Source organism: Rattus norvegicus, chromosome 3 (genome assembly GCF_036323735.1).
Source record: "Rattus norvegicus strain BN/NHsdMcwi chromosome 3, GRCr8, whole genome shotgun sequence".
NCBI classification, from domain to species: Eukaryota; Metazoa; Chordata; class Mammalia; order Rodentia; family Muridae; genus Rattus; species Rattus norvegicus.
Window position 1 is genome coordinate 147,357,243 of NC_086021.1, and position 23,389 is coordinate 147,380,631.

The window sequence follows — 23,389 nt, forward strand, 5'->3', positions numbered from 1 at the left end:
GTTCTAGAGGCCTTACACACACACACACACACACACACACACACACACACACACACTCACACACACTCACATACACACACACTCACATACACACACTCACATACACACACACTCACACACACACACACTCACATACACACATACACACACACACACACACACTCATGGGTTACTATATGAACTACTGAGCATGTTGATTTGCTTGATATTTTACTGTCTAAATATATAGCAAATACCATGTTTATATAAAAAAATCAAAAAGTAATCTGCTGCAAGATAATGTCATCTATATATGACTAGCAACTGAATCCATGAAATCTCAACAATGTGGTGCCTAAATAAAACCTGAAAAATTAGACAACACCAGTGGCATGCCAACACGGATGGAAAAATCTCTCAAAGCACATACCAAGATAGAGATCTGAGGACAATTAATGGTTACTGAGAATGGGAGATCAGTCTTCCCCAGGTTATGCAGTCCCAAAGTACATATACATATGAGCAACATTAAATCAACTCAACAAGTTGTATATATAATGTGTGTGTGTATAACAATAGTAATTAAAGAATAAGAGGCCATGATGTTGAGAAGAAGTGAGAGAGAAAGAGCTGGAGGGAAGAAAGAGGAGAGAAAATTATTTTGATACAGTACTCATGCATGCAGTTCTCAAGAAATGAAAATTAAAAGAAAAAAACAGAAATAAAAGAAAAAGCATGGGTTGGAGAGATGGCTCAGAGGTTGATCGTACTGGCTACTCTTCCAGAGGTCCTGAGTTCAATTCCTAGCAACCACAAGGTGACTCACAACCATCTGTAATGTGATCTTGATGCCCTTCTCTGGCATGCAAAAGAACATGCAGATAGAACACACATACATTAAACAAACAAATCTTTTAAAAATGAAAACACGAAGTGGAGACATCATTTTGTCAGCTTAACACTTCTTCTGTCACCAGCATTACCATGAAAATGTGTTGCAATCACCCAACTATGCCTCCCTTAGACACTTGACCTGCATTCTGATTCTAATTATCTAATGGTTAATCTAACAAGAGGTAGTGAGTGTTCTGTTTAAAGTGAAGTGCTACGTAGGCATGCCAATGCAAGTGCCTTCCGCTGTTTGTCTCTGAAGACAGCAACCAGACAAGGTATCTAGTCTCACATCTCTCTCTGAATGCTTACCTACAAACTGCAAGTAACAGAACCAGGTACACAAAGACTTCCGTGTGATTCCTTTAGACACAAGGACTGATGCTGGCTTGGATATAGGAAGCCTCAGTGCACGCAAAGTGGCACAGATGTGAACTGATCTGCAGCACCATTAGAACAGGCAGACGGGAAGAGCTGGCAGGTGTTCATGTTAAATGGCAACCTGTGCTGAGGCTAAGAAAGAGTCTGAAAACAGGCTCTTATGGACCAGATGTGACTAGTCAGTTAGGGAAATCGCTTCACACATGACACAGAGGACGAATTGGTAGCTTCGAAATGGACTTCTCAATTATACCCTTCCCCAACCGATATCAATCAGTGTTAGTATGCCAGTGTTAAAGCCAGAGATCTGTACATTTTGACTGAGGGTGAACCAGTCAGCATCATTAACAATCCAACAGAAGCATGTAGTCCCTGCCCAGAATATTGGTCATTTATCCTGAATCTACTTTTTATTCACTTGACTCATGCCAATGTACTCGATGTTGGACATCAGAAAATATCACTTAGTGAGCTGCCAAGAGCATAGACCCAGTTCATATTTATTCTTTTATTCACGGAGCAGATTTTAATAGCCTTCTGGATAAGGAAAACATCAAAGCACAGGAGTCAATATATACATAGCACAGCAATTCGTACACCCACTGACACTAGCCAAATCAAAATGATTGTGCATCTGTTTGTTCCTTCAGCTGGGATGATAGTTGTGCTTTCTTGGGATTTACAAAGGGCAGTATTTATATAACAAAGGCAGACTGTTCAATGTTATTTTTAAAACTACCCAACTATTTGAACTACCAGCTGTAACTTATCATTTCTACTAAGTGGAGACACCCCAAAGTCTATAGAAAGGAAGCTCCTTAACTTTCTAACAATTGCTTGCTCTCTTGAATCATCCTTTATTTTTTAGCCTAGAGTTATAAGAAAGTGTCATGTGCTTAATTTTAAAAGCCACGTTTTTATTAATTTGTAAGGAATTCCTTGTTTTGGAAAACCTCCCAAGAAAGTCTTTGGCACATGCACATCCCATAGCTGCTTGGCTGTCTGTTTGCCTAACAGCACATCCCACACCATCCTGAGGACTTTTGGTGATTGAATTAGCTAAATATGTGGAACAGCATGTTTAGAAAGAACAAAGGTGGAGATCTGTCTTAATTATCTGTCCACATCTGTCTAGGTGATTCAGTTGTGACATAGATACTCAGTTGATCCCCTAAGCCGGAAAGATTTATGAGGAAAGTTACTGAGTTGACTCATTTGGCCTCCTTCTATCTTTAAGTGGCTTCTCTGGATATTGATATTTACTGCCCAGTTACTTTGTTGCTTTGGTTCCTTTCTTTTTTTTTTTCAGTAACTTTTTTTTTGGATTTCAAAATATATAATTATTTTATTGACTAGAAATACAAGTTCAAGTACTTAAATAATTATTATTTATATAATTTTGTTATTATACCGCTATTTAACTTTTTATACCTTTTCTACTTTAAAATTAATACTTACATTCTCATAGTCATTATGCAATATAATTTAAAATTAATGTTGATTTGAACACCTACTATATAATAAGGTAAAAAATTCATGTTATAAATTTATTATTTGAGTCTGGCTATTTTTTTAAATTTATTTAATACTTAATAATAATTCTTTGGTTTCCGGGCAAACATCCCCCTCCCCCTCCCCTTCCTTATGGGTGTTCCCCTCCCAACCCTCCCCCCAACAGTCTAGTTCACTGGGGGTTCAGTCTTAGCAGGACTCAGGGCTTCCCCTTCCACTGGTGCTCTTACTAGGATATTCATTGCTACCTATGAGGTCAGAGTCCAGGGTCAGTCCATGTATAGTCTTTAGGTAGTGGCTTAGTCCCTGGAAGCTCTGGTTGCTTGGCATTGTTGTACATATGGGGTCTCGAGCCCCTTCAAGCTCTTCCAGTTCTTTCTCTGATTCCTTCAACGGGGGACCTATTCTCAGTTCAGTGGTTTGCTGCTGGCATTCGCCTCTGTATTTGCTGTATTCTGGCTGTGTCTCTCAGGAGCGATCTACATCCAGCTCCTGTCGGTCTGCACTTCTTTGCTTCATCCATCTTGTCTAATTGGGTGGCTGTATATGTATGGGCCACATGTGGGGCAGGCTCTGAATGGGTGTTCCTTCAGTCTCTGTTTTAATCTTTGCCTCTCTCTTCCCTGCCAAGGGTATTCTTGTTCCCCTTTTAGAGAAGGAGTGAAGCATTCACATTTTGATCATTCGTCTTGAGTTTCATTTGTTCTAGGCATCTAGGGTAATTCAAGCATTTGGGCTAATAGCCACTTATCAATGAGTGCATACCATGTATGTTTTTCTGTGATTGGGTTAGCTCACTCAGGATGATATTTTCCAGTTCTAACCATTTGCCTACGAATTTCATAAAGCCGTTGTTTTTGATAGCTGAGTAATATTCCATTGTGTAGATGTACCACATTTTCTGTATCCATTCCTCTGTTGAAGGGCATCTGGGTTCTTTCCAGGTTCTGGCTATTATAAATAAGGCTGCGATGAACATAGTGGAGCATGTGTCTTTTTTATATGTTGGGGCATCTTTTGGGTATATGCCCAAGAGAGGTATAGCTGGATCCTCAGGACTTCAGGGGGAATCACTATCCCTGAACTCAAGCAGTATTACAGAGCAATAGTGATAAAAACTGCATGGTATTGGTACAGAGACAGACAGATAGACCAATGGAATAGAATTGAAGACCCAGAAATGAACCCACACACCTATGGTCACTTGATTTTTGACAAAGGAGCCAAAACCATCCAATGGAAAAAAGATAGCATTTTCAGCAAATGGTGCTGGTTCAACTGGAGGTCAACATGTAGAAGAATGCAGATCGATCCATGCTTATCACCCTGTACAAAGCTTAAGTCCAAGTGGATCAAGGACCTCCACATCAAACCAGACACACTCAAACTAATAGAAGAAAAACTAGGGAAGCATCTGGAACACATGGGCACTGGAAAAAATTTCCTGAACAAAACACCAATGGCTTACGCTCTAAGATCAAGAATCGACAAATGGGATCTCATAAAACTGCAAAGCTTCTGTAAGGCAAAGGACACTGTGGTTAGGACAAAACGGCAACCAACAGATTGGGAAAAGATCTTTACCAATCCTACAACAGATAGAGGCCTTATATCCAAAATATACAAAGAACTCAAGAAGTTAGACCGCAGGGAAACAAATAACCCTATTAAAAAATGGGGCTCAGAGCTAAACAAAGAATTCACAGCTGAGGAATGCCGAATGGCTGAGAAACACCTAAAGAAATGTTCAACATCTTTAGTCATAAGGGAAATGCAAATCAAAACAACCCTGAGATTTCACCTCACACCAGTGAGAATGGCTAAGATCAAAAACTCAGGTGACAGCAGATGCTGGCAAGGATGCGGAGAAAGAGGAACACTCCTCCATTGTTGGTGGGATTGCAGACTGGTACAACCATTCTGGAAATCAGTCTGGAGGTTCCTCAGAAAATTGGACTTTGGTTCCTTTCTAATTGTATCCCCTACTCTTAGCTCTTCGTTCTCCACAAAAAGCCTCCATATAACTCCCTAGGTTCATATTGAATGTTAGTGCAAAAGAAGGCATGGTGCTCATCAGGACAAAAACTCTACTACAGTATCACAGTGTTTGTTCCCATGAGCATTCTGATGTCCTTAGTATCTGTGGAAGTCAGGGAATCTTGTGTGCCTGTCTGCACACTATGTGCTCCTTTCGTAATGGAGATTTTCCAATTTCTGGAATCAACTTAGTAGTATTAATCATTGTGAGATAGTGATGATATAATTAATCTGAGTAGTTTTGCCTTGGGCAGCTAGAAGGAGGCGGAGAATGACTCACACGTTGGGTGGATATGAGAAATCGAGTGGGAGAAGCCACTATGACAGGAAACGACTCTATATGGAAGAAAGAGCATGTGTAATGTCAAGAGATCCTAAACCCTATCTTCCGATCTCTTTACCAACTTTCAGGGACAATAGCCAAAGACCACTCAGCTGTTAATAGCAGATCTATGGAGAGAGCCCAGTCTCCTACCTTTTGGTTGCCTACTCCTTGAACCATTCCCTTTAGAAGGCAATGTCTTCTGAATAAATAAAAGTGAATCCCAGTACATGATCATGTGTTCACGTTTTCATCTTCAAAGTTCATTTATTCTTTCCGTGGTGTGTGTATAACATATTTATTTGACATAAATATTGATGGATCTATATCAAATATATCAATTTGACCTATATCAAATATATATCAAACATATTTTTTGTTTGATGATACAAATATTATATCAAAACTCCAACCTTTTGTACATTTTGTTATCGTTTGTGTGTATGTGTGACATATGTGTAGAAATCAGGGAATTATTCCATGGAGTTAGTTCTCTCCTTCCACTGAGTTCTGGGAAAAGAACTCAGATCATTAGGTTTGCATGATAAATTCTTTTCTCATCCAATCCATGTCTCCAATGTGACAATTTAACTGCTCCACTGAACCTCGAGTAAGAATGACTGTACCGTATGTTGTTCTGACAGCTGTATGAATTCAGGTTTGAGATGGCCACCAACCAGCTTCTGTATAATACTGTGGTTTTTTAAAAAGGATAATGGTTAGTCTTCAAAAATCCTACTTAATATTGAATACAAAAATATTAAGAATTAACTCTTTGAACTGACCACTTAATACTTCCTAAAATTGGGGTTGGGGATTTAACTCAGTGGTAGAGCGTTTGCCTAGCAAGCGCAAGGCCCTGGGTTCAGTCCCCAGCTCTGAAAATAAATAAATAAATAAATAAATAAATAAATAAATAAATAAATAAATAAACAAACAAATAAATAAATACTTCCTAAAATTTATCTTCAACCATTTTAGCATAATGGTGCTAACAAACCAGTGAGAATAGAATTCTGTTATTTCATCCTGAATAGCAATATATATTGAAGGGAACATGTTTATAATGGGCCTTAACATGGCAACAATATTACTCTTTCTTAAATCTCAACAGCAGCTTCTAAATCCTGTAGGTACAAGTTACATCTCTTCACTTGTGTTTTTTTTCTATTATTAAACCTGAATTTATTTATCCAAAGTGTCAGAAGCAGCCCACCATATGGTCATTCTTACTCAAGGATTGCCAGGATAGTTAAAAGTTTAAGTCGTCACTTTGGACAGAAGGCTAAATGGATATCGTCATTTACCATGCAAACCTAACCAAATCTATCTTTCAGGGAAAATGTCAAGTAAAATTATAATGCAAGATCTGTCATTTAAAATTTACTATTTAAATGCATATAATCAATACAAAATCTCCTGGTGTTTTTTATATCCATATTACATCTCAATGCACACACTAAATTTTCCATGAATGGAGTCAAATGAAGTCATATTCAAATACTAATAATGTGCTTAGTAGGAAATATTTTTGAAGGACATTAATTTTAAAGTTGAAACCAAGTTAATAACATTCAAATATAGTTTAGAGCTCAGATCTGCAATTTCACTAACTACAGGTAGCTAGTAGTTATGATATGAGCTGCTGTAACTATAAAAGGTAAAACGATTACATACAAAATTTAGAAAGCATTAGTGTTTGCTACCAGCAGGAAGTAATATGGTTATAATATTTAAGAAGAGATCAGTAAACAAGGATATAAAAGGTTATGGTCTCGGTATGGTGATACACACCTGTAACTGAGAACTCAGAGAGTTGAGATAAGAGGCTCACTAATTTGAAGGCAGTCAGGACAACTGTAATAAGAGAAGGTGTCAACGAAAAGAGAGAAGAGAAAAAGAGTAGGTGGTGAGAAGATGAGGAAGCAAAGTAAGAGAGGGAAGAGGAGAGAGGATGAGAGGTCATGAGAAGTAAAACAAGCATTCAAAGTAAGGTTGAATGATCTGTTGGGTTTTCTCTGAAACAATTTTAAACTTCTTTAAACAATTTTAAACTTTTTTCTTCTCTGTAAAGTAAGAGTAACTGCTCTAGTGGAAGTCGAAGATTAAATGAAATCATTCTGATGGCAGACTTGTCAGAGTATCTAATATATTCCAAAGATTTGATAAACACTATTGTTTATTGATAAACACTATTGCCCTTAGTAGCTATAGAAGTTGCTGAATCTGTGTGCATTGAAGTAAATGAACTCTCTAAGAGAATTGCAACAATTATCTGTGAGATGTAGGAATTGTGGTGTGTTTTGTAAGTTCTATTTCACTGCAAAAATGCATATGGGAGAAGCCATAAGTATATAGTTCAAAGCAGCCATAAGTATATATCTCAATGGACTTTTACAAAGCAGATATACATGTATATTCAACAACATCCAATTACAGAGCATTCAGAGAATCCCAAAATTCTTGTCACAAAAATAAATAAATAAATAAATAAATAAATAAATAAACAAACCAAAAAATCCCACTGCCCTGACATATTTGCAAACTTTATCCCCACCACTGTTTGAGGCAGTATTTTTGTTTTTCATTAGGCTACATTGAACTGTGTTTGCAAAACTAACACATACATTTTCTAGCAAGTGGACTTTGAGTTGTCGTTAAATTGGAGCTATGACAAAGTTTCTTGCTATGCTACAGGTCTGTGTTGATGTACATATAGTAGGATTTAAGGTTTTAAACTTGGGCTTGCTCAAAAGCGAGGGTCATTCCTCCTGTAACTTCGGCTTAGGTTCCTTGGATATACACAACGAGCTGGAGGATCTCATGGCTAAGTTCTTGAATGTGGAAGCAGTGATGGTTTTTGGGATGGGATTCGCAACCAACTCGACGAATATCCCTATATTTGTTGGAAAGGTAAGAATTTCTTGCCATGTGTCTTCTGCTGTACTATTCCCAAGAATTACACCTCTGAATAAGTCCTTTATCAAAAGTGTTGCCCAAAAAGTCCTTTTCCTAACATCAAAATCTTTGGTTAAATGTATCAGTGTAGTCTAGAAATTCTCTTGATTGTGATACTCCTGGTTATTGAATTGCTAGATTAAATGTGGCTCAAATGTCATAGTAGCTCAAATTTAATAGTAGCTTAGAAAAGCCTGTGTTATGGACTTCATATTTGTCATGTAGCAAGTGCTTACTAAACACTACTTTAGACCAAAAAAATTCCTATTTCATCCATTCATTCATTTAGTTGACTAATTATTGAGATTCTGCATGTCGTGGTATGAAGTCATAGATGTGATATAAGAGGATGAATAAGCCCTGTGCCTTGTAAATTCAAGTGTTTGAAGTCTGGCGGAGAAACAAGATACTAAATGAAATCGGATAGGTACTCCAGGACTAGAGCATACATACATGAAGAATGATAAGAGCCACCTGCTCTTCTTGAGATAGTCTGCGATGCTTGCACTAGAATCAGGAGAACAGAACACTGATAGGTGAGCACATTGTTTCTTGGAACAATGAAGAAGGGACTGCAATTGCAAAGCATAAAAGCGGGACTAGAACGCAGGTTCATGAAGCGAGAAGAGATCCACAATGAAGACACACACCAAATCACACAGAACCTCATATCATAAATCATGCCAGCGTGTGTGAGAATGCTCCCGACGAAAAACAATGGGAAGTTAGCTACCTCATTTTAAATAAACAAGTGTGAATAATCAGATTTATGTTTTTCTTAAATGTAGTGACAGCTAAGTGTGATATGTTATCTTAAATTGGATTCTGTGAAAGTTCATTGAAAAAATTAAGATAACACCATTAAAAATAGAGTAGTTGTGGAAATGTTAATTTTAATGATATATTAGCTTCTGATATAATATATATTAACATTTAACATAAAAAATATGGGACTTCTTGAAAGTAACAGCTGCCTTATTTATAGTAGTTACATGGCTAAAGAACAAAGAAGTGAGGTATCATGAGGTTTACAATAATTCTCAAATGTATCCAAAGAAAATTATACATATATTCTTCACTAATGAAAATAAGACCATTTTTCTAGCTTTAACCTCAAAACCCTAAAACATATTGCATGTGAATAACCAAAATATAAGGAAGAAGTCAATTACAAATGGTCACAGAAAGCAAAAGTGAACCATCGTAGTTCTGAATTCTGGGTATTCGTGAACACCTCCCTAATGTATGCATTTTAAAAGAAAAACAAATATATGAGCATAATTTATAAGCAGTAACAGTTTCTGCTCACCTCACACTGACTTTCCGTGCACAGTTTTACAAATTCAAAGTTTTTAACTGTAAAACACAAATGCTTCTGTGTTGACACAGAAGGGATGTTGGCACAGGAAGAAAGAGAATACAAGGTGAGACTTTGCGATGCCTTATTATAAAAAGCCCTGGGCTACCAGGAGAACTAATGGGACCATCCAAATAATGTAGCACAGAATTGGGTACCAAGCAAGTGGATAGCCCTCCACAAAATATCAGCCTTCCAGTCAAAGCTCAGTCCTTTAGATTCTTGTTAGTGCTTAAGACAACCTTGCTGTTGAAAACTATTTGTGAATGTTCCAGTAAGGATACAATGGTTTACAAACAGCTGTCATCTTGAGCTAGCAGAAAGATTAGCTTGCATCCAAATGAATCCCTGGTGAAATTCAACCTTTTCAAATTAAGTAGAGTTCTGATTTAACATGAATTTTTGTATTTTCTAGTTCCCATACGTTGTCTTTCTTTTCATTATCTTGTGGTCTATGTTTGTTTTCTGCACAGGGATGCCTCATTTTAAGTGACGAGTTCAACCACACTTCAGTCATCCTGGGGTCTCGACTCTCAGGCGCAGTCATAAGACCCTTCAAACACAATAGTGAGTATCTCTGCATTTACTCAACATGCACTGCCTTGGTCCTAGACAAAGGTCAAGATTATTAGTAGGGATTTTGTCCTTGCTTTTCAAACTGGCAACTTAGCCTAATGAAAGACAATTACGTTTATAGTCACTGCTGCCTTGTTAACCTCTGGTGACCTGGAACAAATGGCTGAAGTGTATTAAACATCCAGATTGCTAAGTGTTACCAAAACACATTAATGTCACTGTTAGCGGTCTTGTGATGTGGCCTCTAAAGATGTGATTGATATCTTCAGATGCCATTTAATGACCAGTTGTGTTATAATTCTCCCCTTTGTGTAACCTTGTCTTGAGAAAGTCCTAATACTTTAAATTTTGCACTTAAGGAAAAAGTTAGCTTTTATTTTCTTGACACAATGCCTCATTTCCCTGTTCCTACATATAAAATACTCATATCATCAAATACTCTTAGATGCCTTTTAAATGTCTTGTCAGAGGCTAGACAGATGGCTTAAGAATTTAGAGCACTCATTTCTTTTGTAGAGAACCAAGGTCCAATTTCCAGCACACACATGATAGCTTGCAACCATCTGTAACTCCAGTAATGGGATCGGATACTCTGTTCTGACTCTTGTAGGCACCAGGCACACACACATTATGCACATACAAAATACATACATACATACATACATACATACATACATACATACATACAAACAGGGAAAGCATTCATAGACATGAAATGAAATAAAAATAAATCTAAAAAATTTTCAATGTCCTTGCAGGCTCTGTGCTGCATGGTTGAAAGGTGAGGATAAGGCAGAAAGCTACCCCTTCACTCTTTAGAGATCAGATCAGACACCATCAAGAGTCTTAGGAAAACACCTTAAAAGAAGTAGGTCATGGTTGGTGACAACTATGTCCTCTGATTCCAACTGCATTCCCAACTTGTGCCACTTTCTCTAAACCCTTTGATCTTTCTTGCATTCAATGTCCTCATCTGTAAAGCTAAGGAAGACATTGACACATGTGATCTGTTAAAGTTTTGCTTCTGGTACATTGACATCAGAGCTGCCCCTGCTCCATTCCTGTGCATGCTGCATGCTCATGTAAGTACCCACACACATGTGTGCATACACACACACACACACACAATGCTTGCACGCATGCACACACACACACACACACACACACACTTTGTAAAAAATTTCTTACCAGCTTTCCCTCTTTCCATTCCCCTCAACTTTTTTTGTTCCTATTCCTTACTACGCCCTTCATTCCAGAAGTTCACGAAGAGTAACTAAAACAAAGACTGGTAACAATCAGGAAGGATTGTCTTGGTTCTTTTATGCATACCTCAGAGCAATCTCAATCCATAGAACAAATGTCTCAAGTAAGAGGAAAGAAAATGCATGAGAGTGTTTGTAGTGAGAATTTTGGAGTTTTGGTTTCTTTAAAACCACAGCTATGTTATAAGAACGTGTTTTTATTTTAAACCAAGGTTTGGAGTGAGAGGCTGCTTCAGACTATTCATAGCAGCTGACTATTATGTGCCTTGTGCTCCAGCACAGGCATGGTTTTGCCAGCTGCAGACAGTTTCTGCAAATGTGCTACCTTTGGAATTCTGGGAACTTTTCCAGAGGGTATATAAATGCTAGTGACCCAAGAGGCAGGGTTGGTCATTGTTGGTCATTTGGAAGAGACGGTTGCCATTTGATAGTGGTTATGGTCAAAGAAGAAACAAAGGGAAATAAATTATATTCAGGGGTATGTTTCTCCCTTCTAGTCTTCTCTCTCCTACCTAGTGTTAGGGGATTGAAAGGATACAATAAAGTGGGAGAAGGACAAAAGAAAGAAGAACCCACAAACTAAAAAAAGAACAGTATGAACTTTCTCAAGTAAACATAGTGAACTCCTTTCCTAACAAGTGGAGTGTCCATTGAAAACCTGCTCTCACTGAAAAAGGACATGGGAATGAGGGGTTGGGGAATCACCATGCATTAGAGAACTATTTCCAGCATCTGTGAATAGATGGCTATGATGGAATGAGGTCCAGGCCCAGGCACTCTAGAAGAATAAGGTTGTAGACATGTGGTTCAGCTCTGATATGTAGTTCAGGGTGATTTAAAATATGGTGTCTTCCTGTATTGTGTTTGCAACAAATATTCAGCTTTTCGGTTCATTATTAGATAAATTTTAGTTATGTTTATTTGCCATCTATTATCACAACCAGTGTCAAATTACTTTGCTAGTACCAAGAATTCATGTTTGAAGTACACATCTTTTAGGAATTTAAAGAAGTATGTTAGTGCTGGTTATAATGGTGCCTTTCAGTAAGCTTCTCACTCAGGAGGGGCTCAGTTAAGAGGATCACAAGTTCAAAGTCAGGCTGGTATGCATAGTGGAGCTCCACGACACAAGGATGAAGTCAAAGAAGACACGGTAACTTTTTGATTATGTAGTCAGAGAAAGTATCATTGTTATTAACACAAATATGCTAAATGCCTTTAACTCTCTTGCATGACAGGTGACTGGTGATAAAAACTTATATCTGGAAATGAATAAACCACGTATATGTTTAGCACAATAGTCTCGTCTTCAGAATAGATATGCTGGGTGGGTTTCATTTATTTGGAACAAGTGAGCTGAGTCATTATCAATATTGATTTCTTATTTCTTCAATTCATTCTACATAACAGTAGTTTGTGACTATAACTTTATAATCTAGGCACCTAGGGAATATCTGTGGCAGATTAATGATTGTTCCCACCTCCACACCAACTTATACAATTATTTGGGTTAAGACTAATATATGTCTAAAGATAGAAGACCTAAATCTTATTTTAATTTTTTGTATTAGTTAATTTTTTACCATTTAATATCTGCATAATGTACTCTGGTTACACTCACCCCCCCAATCCCTTTTCCTCCCTCCAGTTTCTGTCATTTCCCCCTTGTCCTTAAGAGTCCCTTTACAACATTCATGTCTTTTTGTCTCGTTTTGCAACCCAAGTATTGGAAGACATTTCTAAGAAAAAAAAGATATAAAATAACCTTATGTTAAATACTGAAATAGATTGGCCCAGCCACAGCCTGTGACTTATTACCAGTTCCAACTGGTTATTGATTCTTTATGGACCTGCAGTAGTATAATCTAAAACAAGCAACACAAAGCACACCACACAAGCAACCATTTAGTATCTTCCTTCGGTTTCTACTCCCAGGATAAGAATCCCAGTGAAACTACAGAGAGAGAATAGTAGAATAGTAACTACATCAGGAAGAAGTCACATAATGCTTGGAGAGCTAAGGGAAAAACCAACACTAAGTGATGGACACATGAACATTTTTTCTTTAAATGGGATATCTGAGGATTCTCCATCATTTACACAGGATGCAAAGCAGAAAATGCCAAATTAAATGTGTGATAAAAGCCACGGACTTGCCTTGGCAATATTATAAAGGACAAAAGCAAGCAGAGAAAATAGTTCACTATAAAAGATACTGAAGACAGTGACACTATATTTGGTCTTAGATCACGAATGACAAGAGATAATGTTACTCCTAAGCCAATTTGCAAATTTGGATGATAGACAGATAAACTTAATGGTGCTAAATAAGAGTAATGCATCATGGTAGGTAGCTATAGTATCTATCAGCTATAAGCTTACGTTTGTAAAGGCTTGTATAGAAAACAAAGAGGAGTGTGTAATAAAGAGTGTCTGTAGTTCATGAAGCCGAAACTACTATTTGGATCCTTATAGGATAAGTCAACTGGCCCTGCCATGGCCATATAAGAGTGTACATCTGTTCTTAGGGAATATGTAGTGAACAATTTAGAGACACAGAACACTGAATATTTAACTTAGTCTCAATTAAAAGAAATAATTAGATAGATTATGGATGGATAGATAGATAGATAGATAGATAGATAGATAGATAGATAGATAGATAGATAGATAGACAGATATAGCTGGTAGGTAATTGATGATAGATACATAGATACATAAATACCTAGATATATAAAGCAAGGGAAATAATGCATTGAAAAATGAATCTAGGTCAGGTGAATGAGTGTTTTGGATTATTCCTATTCTATTCTTAAAGTTTTCTGAAGATGAAAAATATGTTCAAATATGCTTCTGTTTCTAAGTCTTCAACTCTACTGATACTATAATTAGTATTCATTTTTAATCATCTAAGTTTTTACAAAGCTTTTCAAATACTTGACCTATTCAACAACTTTCACTTCATGCTGCCTTCTTTTCCCAGAAAATAGATGACACTTTGTATTTATAATAAATGCCAGCTGCGGTGATTTTTGTACCAGAAACTAGCACTTATTAAGAATTTATTGTATACCAGATGTCTGGCTATTGACATTGCCTTTGCATTTATTTGCTCGTTTAATTAGTCCTGCAGAAAACATAATGAGATAGGACCTAATTAATAAATGAAGAGTTAAAGTTTGGAGGTATTTAGGAAACTCTCCAAAATAATCTGGGGAAGGGAATGAATTCAAAGGAAGTGCGTGGGAAAATGCCATAGGGAGACCTGTTGCTTTGTATGCTAATTCAAGTTTTTAAATGATCCTACAAGTACAACAGTGTACCTAGAACTCTTTGGGAAAATGTTGGCCTTCCCAGTTCATTAGAACTATGCCATTTAGTCATCATTTACCACCTCCTAGTCCACAGACATGCAGTATGAATGAGTCGCTATTGTTTAGTTTTCTGTGGAAACAGTAAATGAATGAATGAATGAATGAATGAATGAATAAATAAATAAATAAATAAATAAATAAATAAATAAATAAATCTCTGAAACATGGCAGTGCTCTAATCCCCAGAACCTGTGGATGCCTTGTTATCTGGAAATGGAGTTAAAGTTACAGAGAGAATTCTGTGTGCCAATCAATTAACTTTAAATTTAAGCCTCTACATGGGTCTAGCGTGATAATTGGGTCCCTACAAATGAAGCAAAATGAAGGGTTGTCAGAGTAATGTAAAATGTGAAAAACTTCAACTTTCGTTTTTAGTTTTGAAGATGGAAGAACACATTCTAAGGGAAAGCAGGACTTAGAAGCAGAAAAATGTGAGGAAGCAGAGTCTCAGCTAAAACTCTGAGAAAGGTGCCAGTCCTGCCAAAGCTGTAAAATCACTCAGGCAGACCTATTGCAGACTTCTGATCTCCAGATTTGTTAAGACCTTAAGTCTGTGTTGTTTTAGTCAATAATTTGGTCAATTTTCTGGAAGCATCAGTAAGAAACAAATACAAGTCCTTTGCTCCGTCTCACCAGTGTGCATCGTGCAGCTTTGTGTCCCATTCACTTCGTGAAAGCACCACATTTGGTGTCAGAGCTAGATCCAAGGTCCTCTGAATAACTACTTTCTTGAGAAGTGATGGACGTGAGAATGTGTATGGAGTGGGAAAGAATTAGATGGGGCAACAATACAAATGATTCTCATGTCTGCTGGCTCGACTTGCAGCTTTGTGACTCCTGAACACTCATCCAGAGATTAGAATGGCATGGCTATTCAAGGTTCTGTAGAAAGTGCCAAAACTGCATGCATGACACATGGAACCAGGCCAAATAAAAAGCTAACGACATGAAAAATACCAGATTCCTTTTTTATTAGCTCTGAAGACTTTTTATTCTTTTTAACTAATTAAGTAATTAATTTTAATTTTACATCCCAATGGTGGCTTTCTCTCCCGTCTCTCCTCCCAGTCCTCCTCTCTCACCTCTTCTCCTGAACAATCTCCAGTTCTTCCTTTCTACTCAGAAAAGGAGAGGCCTCCCATTTATCAATCTGCCTTGGTCTATCAAGTTGCAGTAGGTCTAGGAACATCTTCTCCTATTGAGGCTAGACAAATGTGGGGAAAGGATCCAAGGGCAGGCAACAGAATCAGAGACAGCCCCTGCTCCTGCTGTTAGGAATCCTACATTAAGACTGAGATGCACGAATGTTACATATGTGAAGAGGGCCTAGGTTCATCCCATGCAAACTACCATGATGTTTCAGTCTCCACGGGCCTTTACAGGCCCAGGTTAGTTGATTCTGTAGTGGTGGTGTCCTTGACCTCTCTGACTCCTTCAGTCTTTCCTCTCCCAATTCCAGAGGATATTCCAAGCTCTACCTAATGTTTGGCTGTGGGTCTCTACAGCTATTTCCATCAGTTGCTGGATCAAATCTCTCAGATAACCGATATGCTAGGTCCTGTCTACAAGTATAGGGAATATCATTAATTGAATCAGAGGTAGGCACTCTCTCATGACATGGATTTCAAGATGGGCCAGTCCTTGGTTAACCTTTCACTCAATTTCTGATCCATCTTTATCCTGGTACCTCTTGTAGGCAGGACAAATTATAGGTCTAGTGTTTTCTGGCTGGGTTGGTGTCCCAGTCCCTACATTGGAAGTCTTGCCTGGTTACAGGAGATGACCATTTCAGGCTCCATATCCCCGATTGCTAGGAGTTTGAGCTAGAATCAGCCTCTTAGATTCCTGGGAATTTCCATTGTCCTAAGTTCTAGCTCTTTCCAGAGATGCTCCACACCCTATGGATTTCAGTTCTCTCTCCCTCCACTTCCCCCCAACTTTGATCCCTGCTGATCACCCCCAATCTCTCCCCTACCCAGTTCCCTCCATCCACTCACCCTGATGTCTATTCTATTTCCCACACTCAGTGAGATTTAAGTATCCTCGAGGGCTCTCTTGTTACTTAGCTTCTCTGGGTCTGTGGATTATAGCATTGGTATCCTGTAGTTTATGGCTAAAATTCACTTATAAGTAAGGTTGTCTTTCAGGGCCTGGTTTAACTCACTCAAAATTATATTGTCTAGTTCAATCCATTTGCCTGCAAATTTCATGATGTCATTGTTTTTTTTATTTTAATTTTTTGACAAGGTATCATTTATCCCAAGCTAGCTTACTCACCGTGTAGCCAAAAGTGACTTTGAAATTCCAAGTACTGACTTGAAAGCCATGTTGGCACGTGCCTGGTTTATGTAGTGCTGGGGATAAAACCCAGGATGCTCTGCATTCTAGACAAGTACTTTACTAACTGAAGGCTGCCCCCAGCCCCCTCTCCTTTTTAGTAGAAAAAGTCCTATTTTTATCCACACATTATGGCTATGTAGATGTCATTGTTTTTAATAGCTGAGTAATATTCCATTGTGTAAGTGTACTACACATGTTCTTTATCCATTCTTCAGTTAAGAATGGAGAGGTTGTTTCCAGTTTCTGTCTATTACAAACGAAGCTGGTATAAGCATAGTTGAGCAAGTGTCCCAGTGTTGTGTTAGAGCATCTTTTGGATATATGCCCAGAAGTGGTATAGCTGGGTCCTTGGGTAGAACTATTCCCAATTTTCTGAGAGCTGCCAAGTTGATTGCCAAAGTGGTTACACAAGTTTGTACTCCCACAAACAATGGAGGAGTTTTTCACTTGCTCCACATCCTCATCAGCATCTACTGTCACTGGAGGTTCTGATCTTAGTCATTCTGACAGGTGTAAGGGTCATTTTGTTTTGCATTTCCCTGGTGACTAAGGATGTTGAATATTTTAGTGCTTCTCAGCCATTAGATATTCCTCTGTTGGGAATTAGCTGTTTATATCTGTACCCCATTTTTAAACTGTTATTCGGTTTGTTGATATCTAGTTTCATGAGTCCTTTATAATTTTGAATATCAGGCCTTTGTCAGAAGCAGGGTGGGTGAAGATCTTTTCCATTTTGTAGGCTTCCATTTTGTCCTTTTAATGGTGTCCTTGGTCTTATAGAAGCTTTTCAGTTTCATGAGGTCCCATTTATTAGCTGTTAATCTTATTGCCTGAGCTGTTAGTGCTCTGCTCAGGAAGTTGTCTCCTGTATCAACGTGTTCAAAGCTATCCCCCACTTTCTCGTCTGTCAAACTTAGTGTATCTAACTTTGTGTTGATGCCTTTGATCCACTTGGACTTGAGTTTTGTGCAGGGTAATTAATATGGATCTATTTGAATCCTTCTACATGTAGTCATCCAGCTAGACCAGCACTCTTTGGAAGATAACCAAAACAATGACAGAAGCCTACAATATTTGAGGCTCTATGGGGCCTCACTTGCCAACAACTCTATTAGAGGTCATCTCGTAATGACACTGGAGTTTCTACTTGCTATCTGTGGTGTCTAGCGCAGGCATTGTTTCCCCCATTAGAGTTAACTCCATTTAAACTCTTTGTATATATGCTCTACGTATCTATTTATATTTTAGAATGCCTATACATAGAGGTCTTCGTGACTTTTTCAGAAGTTCGTTGGTGTTAATTATCCCTCCGTGTACTTCAATCTCTTATTGTCTTATCCCCCAACCCCATTTAAAGTTTGCTTCATTATTCTCCTTTCTACGGAAACAACTATTAAAATGAGCGTTCTCTTATGTCACTGCATGAAAATAATATCTAGTTTATCTCAATTGGACTTACTTTTATTAGGATGTCATTAAAGCCACCCTCATCACATCTCACTTCGATATAAAAAAAAAAAATAGAAAAGGCAGTTTTCTCAAACATAAATTCTTGTTCATCATCTTTGTTCATTCACAGGCTAACAACCGGCAGTAGACTATAGAACAAAGAGCTATCTCCTTTGCTCCCAGACAGTCAATCTAAAAGCAAAGTGCAAACAAGCTAGCAACACCTGTGGGGATTTATAAGCCCTGAAATATCAAACAGAAAAGTTGCCTCTTTTTTTTGTCTCCTTGGCTGCCATCTAGTGGTGACTCATGAGTTGAGAGACATCTTCAAAAAATAATAATAATAATAATAATACAGTTTGCTAAGAAAACCTTAGCTCCAAACAAAATGCAATTGTTCTTTCTAGAAACTCTTATCTATCTAGATCCTTTCCTCCTTATGGCCCATGATCTTCATAAATAAATGTGAGTCAATCATCCAAAAGTGATGCAATACCATACAATACCAAGATATATTCCATGGAGTAGAGATAAGAAGAGTAATAACAAGTTACATAATAAGTGTTTCAAAGAAGGATAGATTCGTTATGACAGGAAAGGGGGTGAGAGAGACTCCTGCTCGGGTATGCATCACATCTAACGGGAGGCTCGGGTGATGAGTGGGTGCGTTTCAGACAGACAAGAGCAGGAGACTGTGCTGGAGACCACAAGAAGCTATCTCAGGGGAGCATTCAAAAACGAGTTCAGAAAGGGCTTTCTGAGACTTTATTAGTTTACTATTGTAATAAAAAAAGAGTTCACCATTTCAGTACCATGCACCAATCAGCATTTAATTGTCATTCAGCATCATAATAACTGATAATAACCAGATAACTTCCCTGTCATCTTCCCCTAGGTCTATCCAAGGGCCAGTGGATTTTCTTGAGCAAAAATATAGAGTAGAAATATATTAATCTAAATAAACATGCACATTAGTCTCTATAATCTTTCACTCGCTTTGACTTTAAATGGCAAATTTTTTAAAATCCATAAAACACCCAGTAGCTGAGTTGATTCCTAAATCTTTCCAGGTGGCCTCTCAGCTCAAGCCCAGCCATCTTCCTCCTACTGAAAATACATGACATGTCTTTGCTCTTGCTAGTCTTGATTTTTGCAATAAAAGTGAACAAGGATGCTCTAACAGGTTTCTTGCTCTCCATCATTTTGGAGTTCAAGAGGGCGGTTCCAGGGCTCTCACAAAAGGCAGGTAAAGGTTGTGGTTACAAATATGGAACATAGTATAGATTCAAAGTCCAACTCAGATATTTACAATCATGGACCTTAGACCAGCACTTCTCAACCTGTAGGTCACAACCCCTTTGGGAGGTTGAATAATTATTTCAGATATTTACATTACAATTTGTAACACTAGCAAAATTACAGTTATGAAGTAGCATTGAAAGTCATTTTATGGTTGGGGATGACCACAACATGAGGAACTGTATTAAAGGGTTACAGGCTAGGAAGATTGGAAACCAGTGCCTTACCAAATCCTCTGTAACCCAGTTGCCTGACCCAACAAATGAAGAACCATGTAGGGCCTTTTCCACAGGTGCCCTGAGAGAATTAAAATGACCTATCACAAAGAATACAGTTAGAAATTATCAGGCGCACACACACACACACACACACACACACACACACACACACACACACACACACACACACAAATAACTAGGGCTCAGTAATTGTCAACTACTGGTAATGTGTCCAGAGCTCTCAAATATTTCGCAAAAGACTGCCAATTATGTCACAACCTGAACAGTACTGAAATATCTGACAATTCCAAATTCAAGGCCCCAAGGATAATGAGATCTCTAGCACCATGCAGGTGCTCCACACAAATCTCTAACATACCCAGGTCTAAACACCTGAGGAGTGCCTGGCAATCACATCTCTCAGAGTTCATTTTTTTGCCTAGCAACAAAGCTTCATCTTCAGTAGGTAATTCTCTATCATCCAGACCTCCAAGTTCTCTCAGACATCAAAGAGAAGTTACCAGAGCTTTAAACTGACTCAGCCTGCTTATAATGATGAACCTCCTCATCCTCCCAGAGTTACATTTGAATAGAAAATGAACCTCTATATCTCACAGGCATTCTCTGATTCCAACGTCACCTCCTCAAAGTCCAGATCTGAGTATGAGCCTGAAAATGAATAAGCAAATAGTTCTGATACCCTCTCAAGAAACAAAAGGAGAAAAGCAAACAAAAGCTCTCTTGTAATTCAATTTCTATTTTTCACCTTATTTAAAGATATACAAAACCTAGAGAAGCTCCTGAGAGAAGCTATCATCCGTGGCCAGCCTCGCACGGGAAGAGCTTGGAAAAAGATTCTCATCCTGGTAGAGGGAGTCTACAGGTATGTAAATAAATGAAGGCATTTGACATTCAGAGGCTCACAGCAAGCTGTCCAGTGGAGATGAGATTACCTTTCTGGCTAAAGAAAGAAGTTGTTTATAGATGCTGTGGAGGAAGGTCAGATAGAGCTACTGATGGGAGTGGCCAGGACTAGGGTCTTCTGTCTTATCTACAGTTCTGTGCATTTGCTGAAACACTCTGGAGGTTGACATGCTGGTAAAACATTCCTTGGAAATGTCCTCATTGCTGATTTGTGTTGTACTTTCCAGTGCCCTACGTTTCAAAGAAATTGTGTCTGGGCTATTCGGCATTGGGATGTCCCAAGATATGTATGTCATAGACGTTTCAGTGGATGTCCCCAAGCCCCCCTATGTGGACAGTGAACTCAAGCCCTTCCCCAGTCAACACCAGTTAGGTTAATGACTGCCATAAGAATACAAGGGACTAATTCTTCTTCTGAGTGAGGGCAGAAATGTGTTGATCTCAACATTTGGCGATATTCTCAGGATCATTTTCCTGCCTTCTTCAAGCTGAGCAGGCAAAATACCCACTAAGTCGTTCAGAGCAGTACTTTTATATTGCTGGCTGTGATTGAATTTGTTTCATTCTGTGTCTAAATCAATTACCATGGCTCAAATGAAAATTGCACCCAAGCACTTCTGTTTACACCCTATTCTGTAAGCCAAGGAAATATTATCTCAGGGCGCCCTTTTAAAATCAATTCTCAAGCAATCCTTACAGCAGAGAAACCTGGGGCTGTATTCCCTATGAACTGCTTATAGAGAAATGAAATACAAAGAGAGGAAGTGGGGAGTTGGGTAACTCCCAGTGGAGAGTATGGCTGCAAAGGAGACAAGGGAATGATGGTGAATGCTCCCTCTGCAGCCCATCCTCTGGCCTGAAGAGCAAAAAACTTTGCTATATAAACAATTTATTGTTTTCCAACTTGAAGCCTCTTCGACTAAAATCAAATAAGGTTATGAAGATATTATTTCTATTATAATTAAACACTGTCTGTCATGAGTCAATACTGAGTAACAAAATAAATGTACCCCAATCCCTTCTGGGGTGCAGGAGAGTGAATGCCCCCCAGTTGAAGATAATATAAAAACTGGAGTCACTTTTTTAAACTTCAAATGATTATAGTTCTGTACATTCTGAGTACTACTGTGGGGTTGCAATGATGGTAGGTCATAGTAGATTGCTTTCTTCAAAATTATCTCCTAAGATCAGCCCAGGGGTGTGCCATGCTTATGAAGTCTCTAAAGCAGTGGTATTTATAAAGCTGGGGTAATCCCAAACCAGGGAGCATTTGGCAGGTTTTAGTGGCCACACATGAAGTAGAATACTATTGACATCTAGTGGGGAGAGGCTGGGAATGCTCCTGAACATCCTGCAAAGCATGCAGTGTTCAGAATTCTGTAGTTCAAAACAGCAACAATACCAGGGCTTACAAAGCCCTGTTCTAGGGTCCCTATCGACTCACTGGCCCAAAACTTGATACTTTTAGAGAGTAATCTCACACTGAGCCTGTGCTGCTGTCATAACCTTACATGGAAAGCGTTCTCCCTGTGTGGTTTGTAGCAACTGCCAGCCTGGGAGGGATTCAAGTACCCCTTGTCTAAACACCTGTCATTCAGGTTTGGGCCTATGATAGGATGAATTGGCTGAGGGAAGGCAGACTGTCCATCTCCATTAACCAGAGCCAAAAGAACACAACTTCAAACAAATGGAACTTATTTCCACTGAAGGAAGGTTACACCACTGAAGTTAGAAGTCCATCACTAGTCTCAAGACAAATATTCTCATCTGAAACTACTCCAGCAGCAGGACTTATAAGGGGCTACGATAGGCTTTGTCTTATCCTAACAGGAGGAGAGGAATTTCAGGTGTGGTGTTCTAGCCCCAAGCTAACGAGACACTATACCACAATTTAGCAATGGTGACCCCTCAGTTAAATACTGCTGTATAACAAACCACTCCAAAGAATAAAGATTTGCAGGGATCATTTATTTTCCTTGATCGTGTGAGTCAGATCTGCTGCCCCACACAGTTTTCATTGAGCTCGTTCACATGGCTGCCATCAAGTATGAATGGAATATCCAGCATTACCTCATTCACACATTTAGCACTGTCTTTTAAGAGGTGACTAAGGTGCCTTTTTCTCATTCAGACAAATCTGCTTTTATTCAGTCATCTATTCAGAGCTTCCTTACAACACAGTCCTTGGCTTCCAAGACAGAAAACTCAGAAGTTGCCATTGTTAAGAGAGTGGCCCAGAACTGCTGCTGTGCCCCATTGGCCAAACACATGAGAGAGCTAACCTTGACTCCAGAAAAGGTGAATTACACTTTAAGTTTTGATAGCAAGATCAGATTATGGACAAAGTAATGGAAGGCTTGCAGGCTTCTATCTTTATATCAGTCCATTTCAGATCAATCAATCTAGGATGTACAAATAGGTTCTATGTTCATGAACTTGATACCACTGAAAGCTTCCTCGTATCTTCTCTGTGTAATAACTATGTTATCCCAACAACCTCTATCCTTCAG

The 23,389-nt window shown here is 38.5% G+C and overlaps 1 protein-coding gene and 1 long non-coding RNA gene across 2 annotated transcripts in view; one reads left to right on the top strand and one right to left on the bottom strand.

Annotated features, from left to right (window-relative positions):
* The window catches only part of LOC120101715 (uncharacterized), a 120,750-nt gene that overhangs the window by 86,503 nt on the left and 10,858 nt on the right, over positions 1–23,389 (bottom strand). The gene's annotated exons all lie outside the window — the stretch shown is intronic.
* The window catches only part of Sptlc3 (serine palmitoyltransferase, long chain base subunit 3), a 130,127-nt gene that overhangs the window by 55,673 nt on the left and 51,065 nt on the right, over positions 1–23,389 (top strand). Inside the window, exons 5-7 of the mRNA NM_001106517.1 lie at positions 7,911–8,035; positions 9,911–10,004; positions 20,733–20,838. Coding sequence (NP_001099987.1) covers positions 7,911–8,035; positions 9,911–10,004; positions 20,733–20,838 — 325 coding nt within the window. The remainder of the gene's footprint in view (positions 1–7,910; positions 8,036–9,910; positions 10,005–20,732; positions 20,839–23,389) is intronic.